This window comes from Mercenaria mercenaria, chromosome 10, assembly GCF_021730395.1.
Source record: "Mercenaria mercenaria strain notata chromosome 10, MADL_Memer_1, whole genome shotgun sequence".
Classification (NCBI taxonomy): domain Eukaryota; kingdom Metazoa; phylum Mollusca; class Bivalvia; order Venerida; family Veneridae; genus Mercenaria; species Mercenaria mercenaria.
In genome coordinates this window covers 22,812,849-22,827,830 of record NC_069370.1, presented here as the reverse complement: position 1 = coordinate 22,827,830, position 14,982 = coordinate 22,812,849, and the positions used below count along the sequence as shown (strand labels likewise).

Below are 14,982 nucleotides of genomic sequence, written 5' to 3'. Positions count from 1 at the left end.
TATAGTAGCATGTTTGCCTTAGGTTTGAGTGGTCCTGGGTTCGAGTTCCGGAAAGACCTCAAATAATTCATCGGACTGTTACAATGTTGTTAATTTTATCGAAAAGTACATTGGACAGTTGTTTAGCAATCCAGGTCTCTGCTGAATGTAATTTCAAAAATATCCAATATATTATGTCCCTTTGAAGTGTCTGATCTACATTTCCGAGAAGAGTTACATTTCTTTTATATAGACATATTGAATGTTCATAACTCTTTTAGTAAATATATATAATATTATATATTTATTTATATGCATCTCAAAGATATTTATCTTCACATTTATGCTTTCTACAGTTTTTGCCTAACACGTTTAGTGTACAAACTTGTTCAAATGTACCCAAACAGCTGTTTACTATGTTTGAATTTTACTTAAATATATTACTATTAATATTAGCAATATTATTACCTTTCTCGCTTGAGTGTTTACTTTTCCTATGACGACTGGAAAGGGATGGTTAAACATTCATACAAGCAGTGTATATATTCAATTTAATAGTGTCAATAACCTAAGAATTGAAAACAGTTCCTCTAAGATAAAGTAGCTTGCTCAGGTGCGTCGGTTACTTTTATTTTAGATTGAGCAGTATGAAACTCAAGTTCGGTTTTCCAACCAAAGTGTACGTATACAAAACATTTAGTATGGTTCCATTACGTACAGTGGATGCGATGGGGGAGAGGCGCCGATAGCGACAAAACAGTGTTGTTGTTAAAAGTGATTGAAAAAATCTACACATATCATTACAAAGTAAAGTCGGACAAACATGACGGTACTATCAAATTTAGTTGTTCACTACCTTTAAGCAATACAGTTGTTTTGTTTGTGAGTGTGTGTGTTTTAACTTCGCTGGGTTTAACGTCACACCAATACAGTTCATGTCAAAGATTACCTTTAAGAGATATACGTCAAACAAGTTAATATGATCGGGTATTCTAACCAACATTCATCTTCACTAAAGTCTGCGTAATAAGTAATAAATATAACGCACCTTCATTAACAGGATCCTCGTTTCCTATTTGTCTAATCTTTGAGTAACAGAAAAAAACATCTTGCTTGTCATGAAGTCATTTTTTTAAAGTATGAGCATTAATATATTATAAAGAAAACAACGGCAATTTAAATTTACCGATTTTAAAGTATCACATTTAGGCGTAAATGATCAATCTTGGCTCAGATTAATAAACTGAACCCTTAAATTTTATCCATGAATTAAGAATTGCACTACTAACGGCTAATTTACTTTGTATCAAATTTCGAACTCAGTGAGCTTCAATAAATATTCTATTATGATTGTCTCTGTTAAAACACTCTTACGCTAAAATGACGTCACATTTACGTGCAGAGAAGTCAAAGTATTTGTTGCTTTGGTCCAAGAAAGAGCGCTACTATATTTTATTTTAACACTATTTATACACTCGGGCGGTAATACGTTGTACAAATAACTTCACTTGGGCTGCGCCCTCGTGCAATTATTACGCCCGACGTATAACCGCCCATCGTGCATAAATAGTGATAAAGCGCTCTTTTGCTATATATTATTTCTTAAATAATCTATCATTTTAGTAACGTCATATACCGTATAATATAATTTATATACCGCGTTTAGTAATTTGCCATGGCGGCCTATATTCTCAAAAGGCTGAAGAATTGCTGTTTTTTTTGTTTCTTTTTAGTACAGGTTTTTCTTGTAATATGCATTAATTTTGAAAATAAGCGTGGTTAAAGTTATTGTTTCATACGCATGTTCTCCCAAACTTCTCGATTTCGGATTATGTATTTTCTTTATTAAACTTTTGACTTGGAAATTGTGCATTGAAATGGACATCGATTTGAAAGGCTTAGGGACGAAATGAGTTTATAATCGTAAATAATTTATGGCAGGATTCTTTCTTGCAAAACAAGTTTTGTTATGATGTTCCTTAAAATGTATAGATCTATCTTTGTCATGTTTTCAATATCAAGAATTATCCAGATCAATTGTTTATAATATTCCTTGTTTATATAAGAACTTTATCTGATTTTTTCTTATACTTGCATTAATGTTGCTTTTGAAAATTTGAAGTAGTTCATTGAAATTTGTTGCAACGTTGACAACAGGTGGAAATGACATTGCAATTGAAGGACACCTTATGGTTGAGTTATTTAAGCATTACTGAAATACAGTATTTCAGTCATGTAACGGCGGGCGGTTAACCTAACCAGTATTCCTGGATTCTGTACCAGTAAAAACCTGTTCTCCGCAAGTAACTGCCAACTTCCCCACGTGAATCAGAGGTGGAGGACTAATGATTTCAGACACAATGTCGTTTATCAAATAGTCACGGAGAACATACGCCCTACCCGAGGATCGAACTCGCAACCCCGAAATCCGTAGACCAACGCTCTTACCTACTGAGCTAAGCAGGCGGGCTGCAAAACTCGGCATTAAAGCTTGAGAATTCCATTCTGATGGATAAAGATAAACATTAGGTGAAATTATAACTAATATATTTTTTGGAAACAACATAATATTACATTTCGTTTTCTTGTGACTTACCAAAAATTAAAAACGTGACACCATCATAAATCTGTAAATTTTCATCAAGTTATATTTTACAGATATGCACACATTCAAGAATTGATGTAACATGTAGAAAAGCATGACTAGCTGCATTTTCTCCAAGATATATATTCTTGCACACCAAATGCCGACCGTTGTTCGCTGGTTGAATTCGGAGTGTCCTTTCGCATTCGATCTCTTCATAAACCTACTCGCGCACTCGATATGAATATATCTAAGAAAGATATATGTTTCATTTACAAGAAGATGGAGGGATTATTACGGTCACATTAAGAGAAGTGCGGGCAAAATCAGGAAAACTCGCTGACAGACTCACATATCTCTACATTCAGAAATTGTTGCAAAGCATTCCAGTAAACGAAAACAATACTGACAGCTGATAAATGTTATTTATTATGGAAATATAATGCTGTTAATATACAAGTAAAAATAATATCTACTGTACATAAATGTGCCTGTTTAATCAAAATATAGCTGAGTTAGGAAAATGCATGTAAATAGTCAAATCACAAAGAAGGTTCACGCCTTTAAGATAAATTCTTCAGCTCAGCGTGCTGAAACAATTTCAAATACATACTAAAGTTAATAAACATACACAAAGAAAACACGACACAAAACGCAGTAATTGAAAGTCTAGACAATATCTATGAAAATAAAATGAAATGACTAATTTTAACTGAAATAAAGTCGGTCTTGGTAATCTATTTATACAGATACTGAAACTTTCCCTATAAAAACAGACAACCATACTAATATGTCATCTTGAAAAGTAGTTTGCAAAGACATAAAAATGATTTGTGATATTCTTTTGCGCGTTTGTTTTTGTTTATGTTTTACTGAATTAAAATGTCTTTTTGCCAGTTACAACGACGTTGAACTTTAGATATCCTTCTTTCCAAGTATTTCATTGTCAAGTCCTGCTTTTATCGTGTCTGTATACCTGTTTAAGGAAAATTAATACACATGTTTGGTGCTTAACTACAGTTTGAAAATTTTTGGGTTGTTTTGGGCACGTTACATAAACAGGCATGATTTATGGTTATTATCAGAATTAAGGTTTTCAAGTCATATTTATTTCAGACAAATATGTTTTATAAGATATTCATCTGAAAGTTGTGCGGACATAGACTATGTATAACTTGGCGCATTTTGGAATGCAGCAGCACTCATGCTTTAGTGGACGGGTTGGATAGGTCGTAACTTGCTGTTTTGAAGTAGCGCTAGAGTTGCTTCTAACTTTAATCTGTAATTTCGCTGAAGGCGATGCTAAAGTACTGCTCAAAAAGAAACCGTCAATGTTTTAGGCTATTGATTGCAGAGGTAAAAAGAACGAATGAATTGTGCAATAATTGTTATTTACCGCCTCCGCCTGTATCTTCAAACTGGCTCGTCCGAAGGCTGGAATCTGGAGCAATCGTCAGACGGGTTCATTTCGTAGAAAAGGTGACATAAGTGTCTGTCAGTCTTTTCATCGCAGCATGCGTAGAAGTATTGAATGGTGTCATATGGATCCTTCTCAAACGTTGCAAAGCCACCACCTGTACCTTCTTTTTTCAAGGCACCATAACTGTAGCGTAAAAGAAACGACTGATGTAACATTACATTGAATTAAGTACGTTAAAGAAAATTGTTTTCATTTTAAGCAAATTGATAAAATACTATGTTTTCTCAGATGGAACCATATCGCCCACTATGAGTGATATTGCTGTTGCCAGTCTACTGTTATATTGTGTATTAATGGTTTTTTTTCCGCGTAAATCGGGATGTAAATTGTAGTTGCGCTTTGTGCCTTATATAATATACATATTCAAATAATTTTACGTAACGAGGATTTCATAATGTAATGCTTTAAAAAAAATGAAATAAAATGGAACTGTCTGTTGTGTACGTCTTTGTAACGTCGTTTAAAGTCTGACGTAATGCTCGTTTACGCGTGTCTGTTTCCCGCTTTGACATTTAAATTGGTAGCAAATTGCGCATTTCGAAGTAATTAAACATAGAATGGAAAGGAAAACGTGTGTGCGAGTGTTCGGGTTTAACGTCTTTTTCAACAATTTTTCAGTCATATAAACGACGGTGTCTAGTTGTAGCAGTGAGTATAATTCCCAACTTTGCAGTGCTGCCTCACTGGAATATCTCGCCGTAGACACGTGGCATGATACCCCACCCAGTCACATAATACTGACACCGGACTGACCAGTCCTAGCACTACAGCACTACCCTCTTAATGCTGAGCGCCAAGCGAGGAAGCTGCTAGTACCATTTTTACGTCTTTGGTATGACGCGTCCGGGGATTGAACCCACGACCTCCGGTACTCGAAGCGGACGCTCTACCACAAGGCTACCGAGGCGGTATAAAGAAAACGTTGTTTGCTTTCAATGTATATGCCATAAATCTAAACCTGAAGTGAGAACATTTTCATATTTTCGATCAGTGTATGCTATCGTGTCTCGTGTCTCGTGTTAAAGAGTTATTTTGGGTTACATCTGCTTGTTTGTAGCTGATAATGAAATTATGTCCTTGTAACTCTAAACAGAGATTTCGAAAATTTAATAAATGATGTACATTAAAATCAGATTCCTTTCATGTAAACTCTACATATTAACCAATACGAACGTAACTTTCTTTTTCAAATATAAACCAGGAAAAGCCGAAGATTGTCTGAAGTCATTTTATCTGTTGTCAAAAGGGTACAGTGTGTATAAAAATCTGTCCGATGTCCTAAAGTTTAACAACGTTCGATTTACCTGCTGTAATTGATAAATTATGCGTTGAATCTATAGTTTGTACGCTGTGATTAATAATTATAACACATATACAATTCCCGATATGGAAAACAAGAAGTAATTTGATAAAATTAATAATCTCCATCATATTTGCTGCAGATTGTGGAAATTTAGAACTGCTGAACATATCAAATGCTGAAAGGAGGCACAAGTTCAATGATACAAAATACCAGTCGAATGCTACTATAAGCTGTGATACTGGATATACTGATCAAAATAAACCTCACACATTGGGTATATCAACAACATGGATCAAGTGCTCTGCCAGTGGAACATGGGACAATGTACCGAATTGTGTGCGGAAAGGTACAGTGTGCCTTTGGGATTAATTTTTTAATTGTTATTGTAACACACAGGCTATATAACATTGTTTTATATATTTTCATTTTATACTTACGACATACGGTGAAGAAAAATATTTACTAAGTGAAGTCTGCCATTTCAAAACGTGTTTGCATGTTAGAAATTGAGACTTATCAATTTTATTATTGTAAAATCAGATAAATGTTACGAGATTTTACATGAATTTGCTTGTCATAGATAATGTTTGACTTATTTGATAACTGCTTAGACTGCGGTGATGTACATGATATCAGCATAGGCAATGCAGCCAATAGACATCTGCATAAGGACACCATGTACAATTCAACAGCAGATATAGACTGTGACGAAGGATATTACAACATTAACGACACGCAATCAAGTGAAATTTCAACAACAATAATACGTTGTTCTGAGAATGGAACATGGAAGAATATACCCAAGTGTGTGCGAAAAGGTAACGTGATGCATGTCATTTTCGTATCTTTAACGTAATAAGACGTATTAGCATTTGATAGCCCTTTCATACTTCCGTAGAACCAACATTAATTCAATATAATTTTTTTGGGGAAATTTTGACTTAATTTTAACATAACCTTTTTCAGGAGTTCTTGAAATCAGAAAAATCTAGCACCTCAGGCAATATATAAGACAGCACCAAAAAGGGTCTGACAAATGATTTAACGAGATGCAAAATATCTTCATATATCCTTGTTCAGTTAGATATCCCTATTGGATTTGTTTTGTTTTACTGCGCGCCAATATTTTTCACAGATAAGAATCTGAAAGGTCTTGCTTAACCGATGATATTTTCAAATCGTGAGAAATACCTAAAAACTAAGTCTCATTATGGAAAGTAACCCCCGAAAACAATACTGCTTACGGGTAAAATCTTTGGTTCAGATTGACGTTTGGCAGTAAAACTATATACAGAGCAGGTATATATACTTTATGACAGGGGACCTTTCGCTGGCACCCTGCATGTAACCCAATACAAATGTGATTTTCTTTTTTAGTTTTAATCATTTGTACTACCACTATGAAACATCCGCCCGCTTAACTCAATAGCGAGAGTGCCAATTTACGGAGTTCGAATCTCGGTCGGACCATAGATAGTCTCCGTCACGATTTGATAAAGTACATTTCGTCTGAAATTATTTGTCCTCCAACTCGCATTCATGTTGGGAAGTTAGCAGTTACTTTCGGAGAACAGGCTTGTACTGGTACAGTATCCAGGAACAATGGTTAGGTTAACAGCCCGCTGTTACATAACTGATATACTGTTGAAAAACGGTGATAAATCCAAAACAAACAAACTACTTGGAAAATCGAAAGTTTGTCTGACGTCATTTTACGTGTTGTCAAAATGATACAGTATGTTTACAAATTTGTCCGATGTCCTTACATTCAACAATGCTTGGATTACCTGTTGTTGTTGATACATTATACGTTGAATTAATAGTTTGTTCACCGTTATTTATGATTAAAGTACTTACTTAATTTCTGGTATGGCCAATAAGAAGTAATTTGATAAATTAAATATATTTCCATTAAATTTGCTGCAGATTGCGGAAAATTAGACCTGCTGAAAATATCAAATGCTGAAAGGAGGCACAAGTTCAATGATACAAAATACCGGTCGAATGCTACTATAAGCTGTGATACTGGATATACTGATCATAATAAACCTCACACCTTGGGTATATCAACAACTTGGATCAAGTGTTCTGCCAGTGGAACATGGGGAAATGTACCAAATTGTGTAAGGAAAGGTAAAGTATGCGTTTGGGATTATTTTGTTAGGTATAACTCTGTTTCAGACAGGGTTTTATACATGGTTTGATCTTTATACATTTTACTTACGGCCAAGGGTAAAGGAAGATATTTTCTAAATAAAGTCTGTCTTGATTTCAAGAAGCTGATCCATGTTAGAAATCGAGACTATAATGTGATTTTATTGTAAAACCAGTAAAATTTAACAAAAATGGAACATAGGTTAACATGCCTACGTGTGTACTGAAAAGAAACGTCATAAATAACCTATTCAGACCGGGAACGTTATAATAGGTAAATGAATCTAATGGCTTTTTTACACTTCCATAAAAGCAACTGTAACCAACATTTATTCAACAAAAGTAAATTTGAAATGATGGCTTAAATTTCTAGATCAGTAGCAATTGAAATCACACCTCCGTCATAAACTGAGATTTTAATACAACACAAAAGTGACATGAAGAAAGATTTGACGACATGCAAAATATCTTCATATATCTTTGTTCAGTTACAAACCCTTATTGGGATTGTTTCTTCCTTTGCACTTATGTATTTTTATTGGTAAGGAGCTCAAATGTCTTGCTCAACAAATGATATTTTCAAATCGTAAGAAAAAGCTATAAACCTACTCCCTTTTGGGAGGATAGACCCCCAAACAATACTGCTTAAGGTCTAAAACATTGGTTTAGATTGACGTTTTGCTGTAAACTATGACCAGAGCATGCAATCTATACTGTTAGACAGGGGGATCCTTTCATGTAAACTCTACGTATTAACCAATACGAACGTAACTTTCTTTTTCAAATATGAACCAGGAAAAGCCGAAGGTTGTCTGAAGTCATTTTATCTGTTGTCAAAAGGGTACAGTGTGTATAAAAATCTGTCCGATGTCCTAAAGTTTAACAACGTTCGATTTACCTGCTGTAATTGATAAATTATGCGTTGAATCTATAGTTTGTACGCTGTGATTAATAATTATAACACATATACAATTCCCGATATGGAAAACAAGAAGTAATTTGATAAAATTAACAATCTCCATCATATTTGCTGCAGATTGTGGAAATTTAGAACTGCTGAACATATCAAATGCTGAAAGGAGGCACAAGTTCAATGATACAAAATACCAGTCGAATGCTACTATAAGCTGTGATACTGGATATACTGATCAAAATAAACCTCACACATTGGGTATATCAACAACTTGGATCAAGTGCTCTGCCAATGGAACATGGGACAATGTACCGAATTGTGTGCGGAAAGGTACTGTTTGCCTTTGGAATTAATTTGTTAATTGTTATTGTAACACACAGGCTATATAACATTGTTTAATATATTTTCATTTTATACTTACGACATACGGTGAAGAAAAATATTTACTAAGTGAAGTCTGCCATTTCAAAACGTGTTTACATCTTAGAAATTGAGACTTATCAATTTTATTATTGTAAAATCAGATAAATGTTACGAGATTTTACATGAAATTGCTTGTCATAGATAATGTTTAACTTATTTGATAACTGCTTAGACTGCGGTGATGTACATGATATCAGCATAGGCAATGCAGCCAATAGACGTCTGCATAAGGACACCATGTACAATTCAACAGCAGATATAGACTGTGACGAAGGATATTACAACATTAACGACACGCAATCAAGTGAAATTTCAACAACAACAATACGTTGTTCTGAGAATGGAACATGGAAGAATATACCCAAGTGTGTGCGAAAAGGTAACGTGATAATGTCATTTTCGTAGCTTTAACGTAAATAGACGTATTAGCATTTGATAGCCCTTTCATACTTCCGTAGAATCAACATTAATTCAATATAATTTTTTGGGGGAAATTTTGACTTAATTTTAACATAACATTTTTTAAGGAGTTCTTGAAATCAGAAAAATCTAGCACCTCAGGCATACATTTAAATATAAGAAAGCACCAAAAAGGGTCTTACAAACGATTTAACGAGATGCAAAATATCTTCATATATCCTTGTTCAGTTAGATATCCCTACTGGATTTGTTTTGTTTTACTGCGCGCCAATATTTTTCACAGATAAGAATCTGAAAGGTCTTGCTTAACCGATGATATTTTCAAATCGTGAGAAATACCTAAAAACTAAGTCTCATTATGGAAAATAACCCCCGAAAACAATAATGCTTACGGGTAAAATCTTTGGTTCAGATTGACGTTTGGCAGTAAAACTATATACAGAGCAGGTATATATACTTTATGACAGGGGACCTTTCGCTGACACCCTGCATGTAACCCAATACAAATGTGATTTTCTTTTTTAGTTTTAATCATTTGTACTACCACTATGAAACATCCGCCCGCTTAGCTCAATAGCGAGAGTGCCAATTTACGGAGTTCGAATCTCGGTCGGACCATAGATAGTCTCCGTGACGATTTGATAAAATACATTTCGTCTGAAATTATTCGTCCTCCAACTCGCATTCATGTTGGGAAGTTAGCAGTTACTTTCGGAGAACAGGCTTGTACTGGTACAGTATCCAGGAACAATGGTTAGGTTAGCAGCCCGCTGTTACATAACTGATATACTGTTGAAAAACGGTGATAAATCCAAAACAAACAAACTACTTGGAAAAGCGAAAGTTTGTCTGACGTCATTTTACGTGTTGTCAAAATGATACAGTATGTTTACAAATTTGTCCGATGTCCTTACATTCAACAATGCTTGGATTACCTGTTGTTGTTGATAAATTATACGTTGAATTAATAGTTTGTTCACTGTTATTTATAATTAAAGTACTTACTTAATTTCTGGTATGGCCAATCAGAAGTAATTTGATAAATTAACTATTTCCATCATATTTGCTGCAGATTGTGGAAATTTAGAACTGCTGAACATATCAAATGCTGAAAGGAGGCACAAGTTCAATGATACAAAATACCAGTCGAATGCTACTATAAGCTGTGATACTGGATATACTGATCAAAATAAACCTCACACATTGGGTATATCAACAACTTGGATCAAGTGCTCTGCCAGTGGAACATGGGACAATGTACCGAATTGTATGCGGAAAGGTACAGTGTGCCTTTGGGATTAATTTGTTAATTGTTATTGTAACACACAGGCTATATAACATTGTTTGATGTATTTTCATTTGATACTTAAGAATTAGGGTGAAGAAAAATATTTACTAAGTGAAGTCTGCCATTTCAAAACGTGTTTGCATGTTAGAAATTGAGACTTATCAATTGTATTATTGTAAAATCAGATAAATGTTACGAGATTTTACATGAAATTGCTTGACATAGATAATGTTTAACTTATTTGATAACTACTTAGACTGCGGTAATGTACATGATATCAGCATAGGCAATGCAGCCAATAGACGTCTGCATAAGGACACCATGTACAATTCAACAGCAGATATAGACTGTGACGAAGGATATTACAATATTAACGACACGCAATCAAGTGAAATTTCAACAACAACAATACGTTGTTCTAAGAATGGAACATGGGAGAATATACCCAACTGTGTGCGAAAAGGTAACGTGATAATGTCATTTTCGTAGCTTTAACGTAATAAGACGTATTAGAATTTGATAGCCCTTTCATACTTCCGTAGAATCAACATGTATTCCATATTATTTTTGTTGTTGAAATTATGACTTAATATTCACGTAATCTATATCAGCTTTTCGTGAAATCAGAAAACTCTGACACCTTAGGCATATACTTAGAATGTAAGAGGACACCAAATGTGCAAGAAAAGGTAAAGTGTGCCTTTTAGATTATTTCGTTAACTATTACTATGTACTAGCATTTCAGACCCCATTTATAACATTGTATGTAGTTCTATACATTATATTTACAATACAGTTTTATAAAGGATGATTTCTGCCAGTTGCTTTCTTGATTTCAAGAAGTGTTTTCATGTAAGATATCAAAACTTAAAGTATATATACTGTATTATCTGTTAAAGGTAAGAAATATATCATTTGATCAGATATTATCAATTTATTTGATAACTACTTACTAGACTACGGTGATGTAGACAGCATCAGCATGAATAGTGCAGCCAAAAGACGTCTGCATAATTGCACCAGCAGGTGTATACTGCGACGAAGGGTACTTCAATCTTAACAACGCTCAAATAAGTGGAATTCCAACAACAATAATTAATTGTTCTGAGAATGGATCTTGTGTGAATATGCCAACGTGCATACGTAAAAGTAACGTCATACATATCCTTTCCGTACCATTAACGTTATAAAACGTATTAGCAGCTGATGCTCCTTTCACATCTCCGTTAACTCAAACATTTATTCCATGAACGTTATTTTGAAATAAAAGCTGAAGTGTTTAGGTCAGCAGTTCTGTAATACAGAAAAAAGCCGACACTTGAGGCTTAAACTAAGAATTTAAGACAACACCAAAAACGGGATATGAAGAAAGATATAACGAGGTTAAAACCTCTATGGAATTTGTGTTTTTCTCTGTGCGTAAACATTTGTGATAGATAGGTAGCTCAAATATCTTGCTCAACCCATGACATTTTCAAATCGTATGAAATTGCTAAAAGCTGATTTTTCATCAGCACAAAAAGTAACAGCACTGCTTACATTCAATTAGTTTGGTTCGTATTGAAAATACGTACATATAACAACTTTATACTTTTCGACAGGGTGACCCCTGCGCGTGAGCTTTCAGTGTAAACTAAAGCAAATGTTACTTTCGTTTCCAAGTTTAGCCATTTTTTATTACTTCTTAACTCTTAAGGTCGTTTGATATTATTTTCTGTGTTATCAAAAACATACCGTTGTTGTGCAGCTGAAATTAAAAAATCGGTATAATTCTTTGACAAAGAAAATCTGAATAAAAACGTATACTATGAAGTTTCAACACAGAAATTTAATCTGTAAGTCTTAAAAGACCAAATTTACAAGAAAAAAAGTAAAGTATCTAAATATGTCTAAGTTTCAATTCTTCCAATTCTTTCATGTTTTCATAGCAGATGTCAAAAGTTATTATGTAAACCTTGACATATCATAGCATTTTTTCTCCTTTGTTCAACCAGAATGTGCTAAATGGTTTTTGATTATTTAAGTGTTAACGTCAAATTAAGCATTCTTGATTTATTTAGTTATAATACTTTATGACTGATAAAATGTCTAGGTGATGATTGTTGTAAATACCATGTTGCTATAAGACCATATTTTCTAATAAGCATCTAATTGGTTATTTCGTTGTTTTAGTTACAAAAAAAGCAGTTTATTGGTCAATGAAATATTTACCATTCTGAGATTTTGTAAAGATACAAAGTCAGGAGGAGTAGATTTGGATTCCGATGTGCTAATACTGTGGTTCTCTACCAGAAAAGAATCTGATACTGATTTAGATAGATGTAGTCAGGATAACCTTTGACGAACTTGTTATTTATTACGCTGTGTGGTTCTCCATTGGGAAAGTGACATTAAAAGTATAAAACGGAACCTTGCGTTCACAAACAAGTAGTGTCAGGACGACGGCATTACACAAATGTACCTGATGTTCTAGAGATATACAATGTTTGGTTTACTTGTTTTAGTTGATAAAATGTACGTTAAATTAACAATTCTGTAATTAATGATTATAGTACTTTATTCCTGATTTGATAAACAATATGTAATTCAATAAAATTAACAATATCCATCATATTTGCTGCAGATTGTGGAAAGTTAGACATGCTGAATATATCAAATGCTAAACTAAGGCTCAAAATCATTGATACAAAATACCAGTCGAATGCTGTTATAAGCTGTGATACTGGATATACTGATAAAAAAAAACCACAGACAAAGGATATATCAACAACTATGATAAAGTGCTCTGCCAGTGGAACATGGACAAATTTACCGGAATGTGTAAGAAAAGGTAATGTATGCCTTTTGGATCATTCTGTATCACTGATATTACAGACATGGTATAAAATATGGTATTAATTGTTATGCTATACTAACGGCATAGAGTAAAAGATGATAATTCTTAAGTAAAGTCTGCCAGATGCTATTATGATTTAAAGAAGTGTTTGAATGTTAGAAATCGAAACGTAAAACGTGTATTTATGGTATTATCAATTACATGTAACAAGACTTTGTTTAAAATTGTTTGATACGGATATTGCTAATTCATTTAACTATACTTAGACTGCGGCAATGTACACAACATCAGCATAAACAATGCAGCCAACAGACGTCATCACAATGACACAAAGTACACTTCAACAGCAGATATAGACTGTGATGTAGGATACTATAACAAAATTCAAGATCAAACAGCAGGAATATCAACTACAACAATAACTTGTTCTGAGCATGGAACATGGGTGAATATACCCACGTGTGTACGGAAAGGTAGCTCAATATACAAATGATTTGTACATCTATTCATTATTATTGCATTTTTAATATTATACCCTCATTTATGATTTGAAATGACCTACAAAACATTTAAGTACGCCATTTCCACTAATTACATCATATTATGTGCAATTCTTTGTGTTCAAAAAATTCTTATTTCTAAAATTACACATATATAAAGTATACATCATGTTATTTATACAAATTTGCATTTTAATTATTCCAGAATGTGGAGACTTAAGCCAGTTAAAAATACCAAATGCTGAGAACAGGGATCCCAGTAATGGCACGAAATACAACTCGATAGCAAATATTAGCTGTGATGCGGGATATAAAGAACTAAATGAAAGTCAGTCAGAAGGAATTACAAGCACTTTGATAAGATGTAACGAAAATGGAACGTGGGCAAATCAACCGACGTGTGTCAGGAAGGGTAGATATTGATTTAACATGTTTTTGTTCTTCGACATTTAGGGTTTGCAGGGAGAAAATGTCAGGGTAAATGTCAGGGCATTCAGCGGTAATTGATAATATGTGACATTTATGTATAAGAAAGAAAAGTATGTCATACCTTCAGCAGAATTCAAGAAAAGGATTATGATATATATTTTGTAGCAATTTTGACTTACCATTTGATGGAAAAGTCTGATGAAATTAATCTAATATATTACATGTATACATGTGGAAACAAAATGTATATAATTTTAATAAAAAGCGACCGGGTTTCATACCTTTTAAAATTTAGATGAAATATAAAGCAAAGAATAGTATACAATTGGGTGCTGTATGTAAATTAATGTGTTCGTCTATGTAAGTTTTCAACATTTCCTTTTCAGACTGTGGTGACGTGCAAAATATCAGCATAGACAATGCAGCCAATAGACGTCTGCATACTGACACCAAGTACAATTCTACAGCAGATATAGACTGTGATGAAGGTTATTTTAACGAAAATCAAACCCAGGCAGCTGGAATATCAACTACAAGAATAAACTGCTCGGAACATGGAATATGGGTGAACAAGCCTAACTGCATACGGAAAAGTAACACCATATACACATCTTTGTTATTTACACGTCCTGTCTTATAACATTCCTGTTTAATCATTATATTATATCAGACG

General features: G+C 33.7%; 1 protein-coding gene and 1 long non-coding RNA gene across 2 annotated transcripts in view; one reads left to right on the top strand and one right to left on the bottom strand.

Annotated features, from left to right (window-relative positions):
- Positions 1–2,969: 2,969 nt before the first annotated feature.
- On the bottom strand, positions 2,970–5,015 carry LOC128559831 (uncharacterized). The gene is made up of 2 exons (XR_008372666.1): positions 3,960–5,015; positions 2,970–3,539 (listed from the first exon to the last, which is right to left on the bottom strand). It is a non-coding gene; the product is annotated as an uncharacterized LOC128559831 (long non-coding RNA).
- Positions 5,016–5,106: 91 nt separating this feature from the next.
- LOC123560890 (sushi, von Willebrand factor type A, EGF and pentraxin domain-containing protein 1-like) overlaps positions 5,107–14,982 on the top strand; it is a 67,223-nt gene continuing 57,347 nt past the window's right edge. Inside the window, exons 1-12 of the mRNA XM_053516817.1 lie at positions 5,107–5,122; positions 5,486–5,692; positions 5,958–6,164; positions 7,273–7,479; positions 8,537–8,743; positions 9,009–9,215; positions 10,329–10,535; positions 10,801–11,007; positions 13,168–13,374; positions 13,647–13,853; positions 14,086–14,292; positions 14,696–14,902. Coding sequence (XP_053372792.1) covers positions 5,107–5,122; positions 5,486–5,692; positions 5,958–6,164; positions 7,273–7,479; positions 8,537–8,743; positions 9,009–9,215; positions 10,329–10,535; positions 10,801–11,007; positions 13,168–13,374; positions 13,647–13,853; positions 14,086–14,292; positions 14,696–14,902 — 2,293 coding nt within the window. The remainder of the gene's footprint in view (positions 5,123–5,485; positions 5,693–5,957; positions 6,165–7,272; positions 7,480–8,536; positions 8,744–9,008; positions 9,216–10,328; positions 10,536–10,800; positions 11,008–13,167; positions 13,375–13,646; positions 13,854–14,085; positions 14,293–14,695; positions 14,903–14,982) is intronic.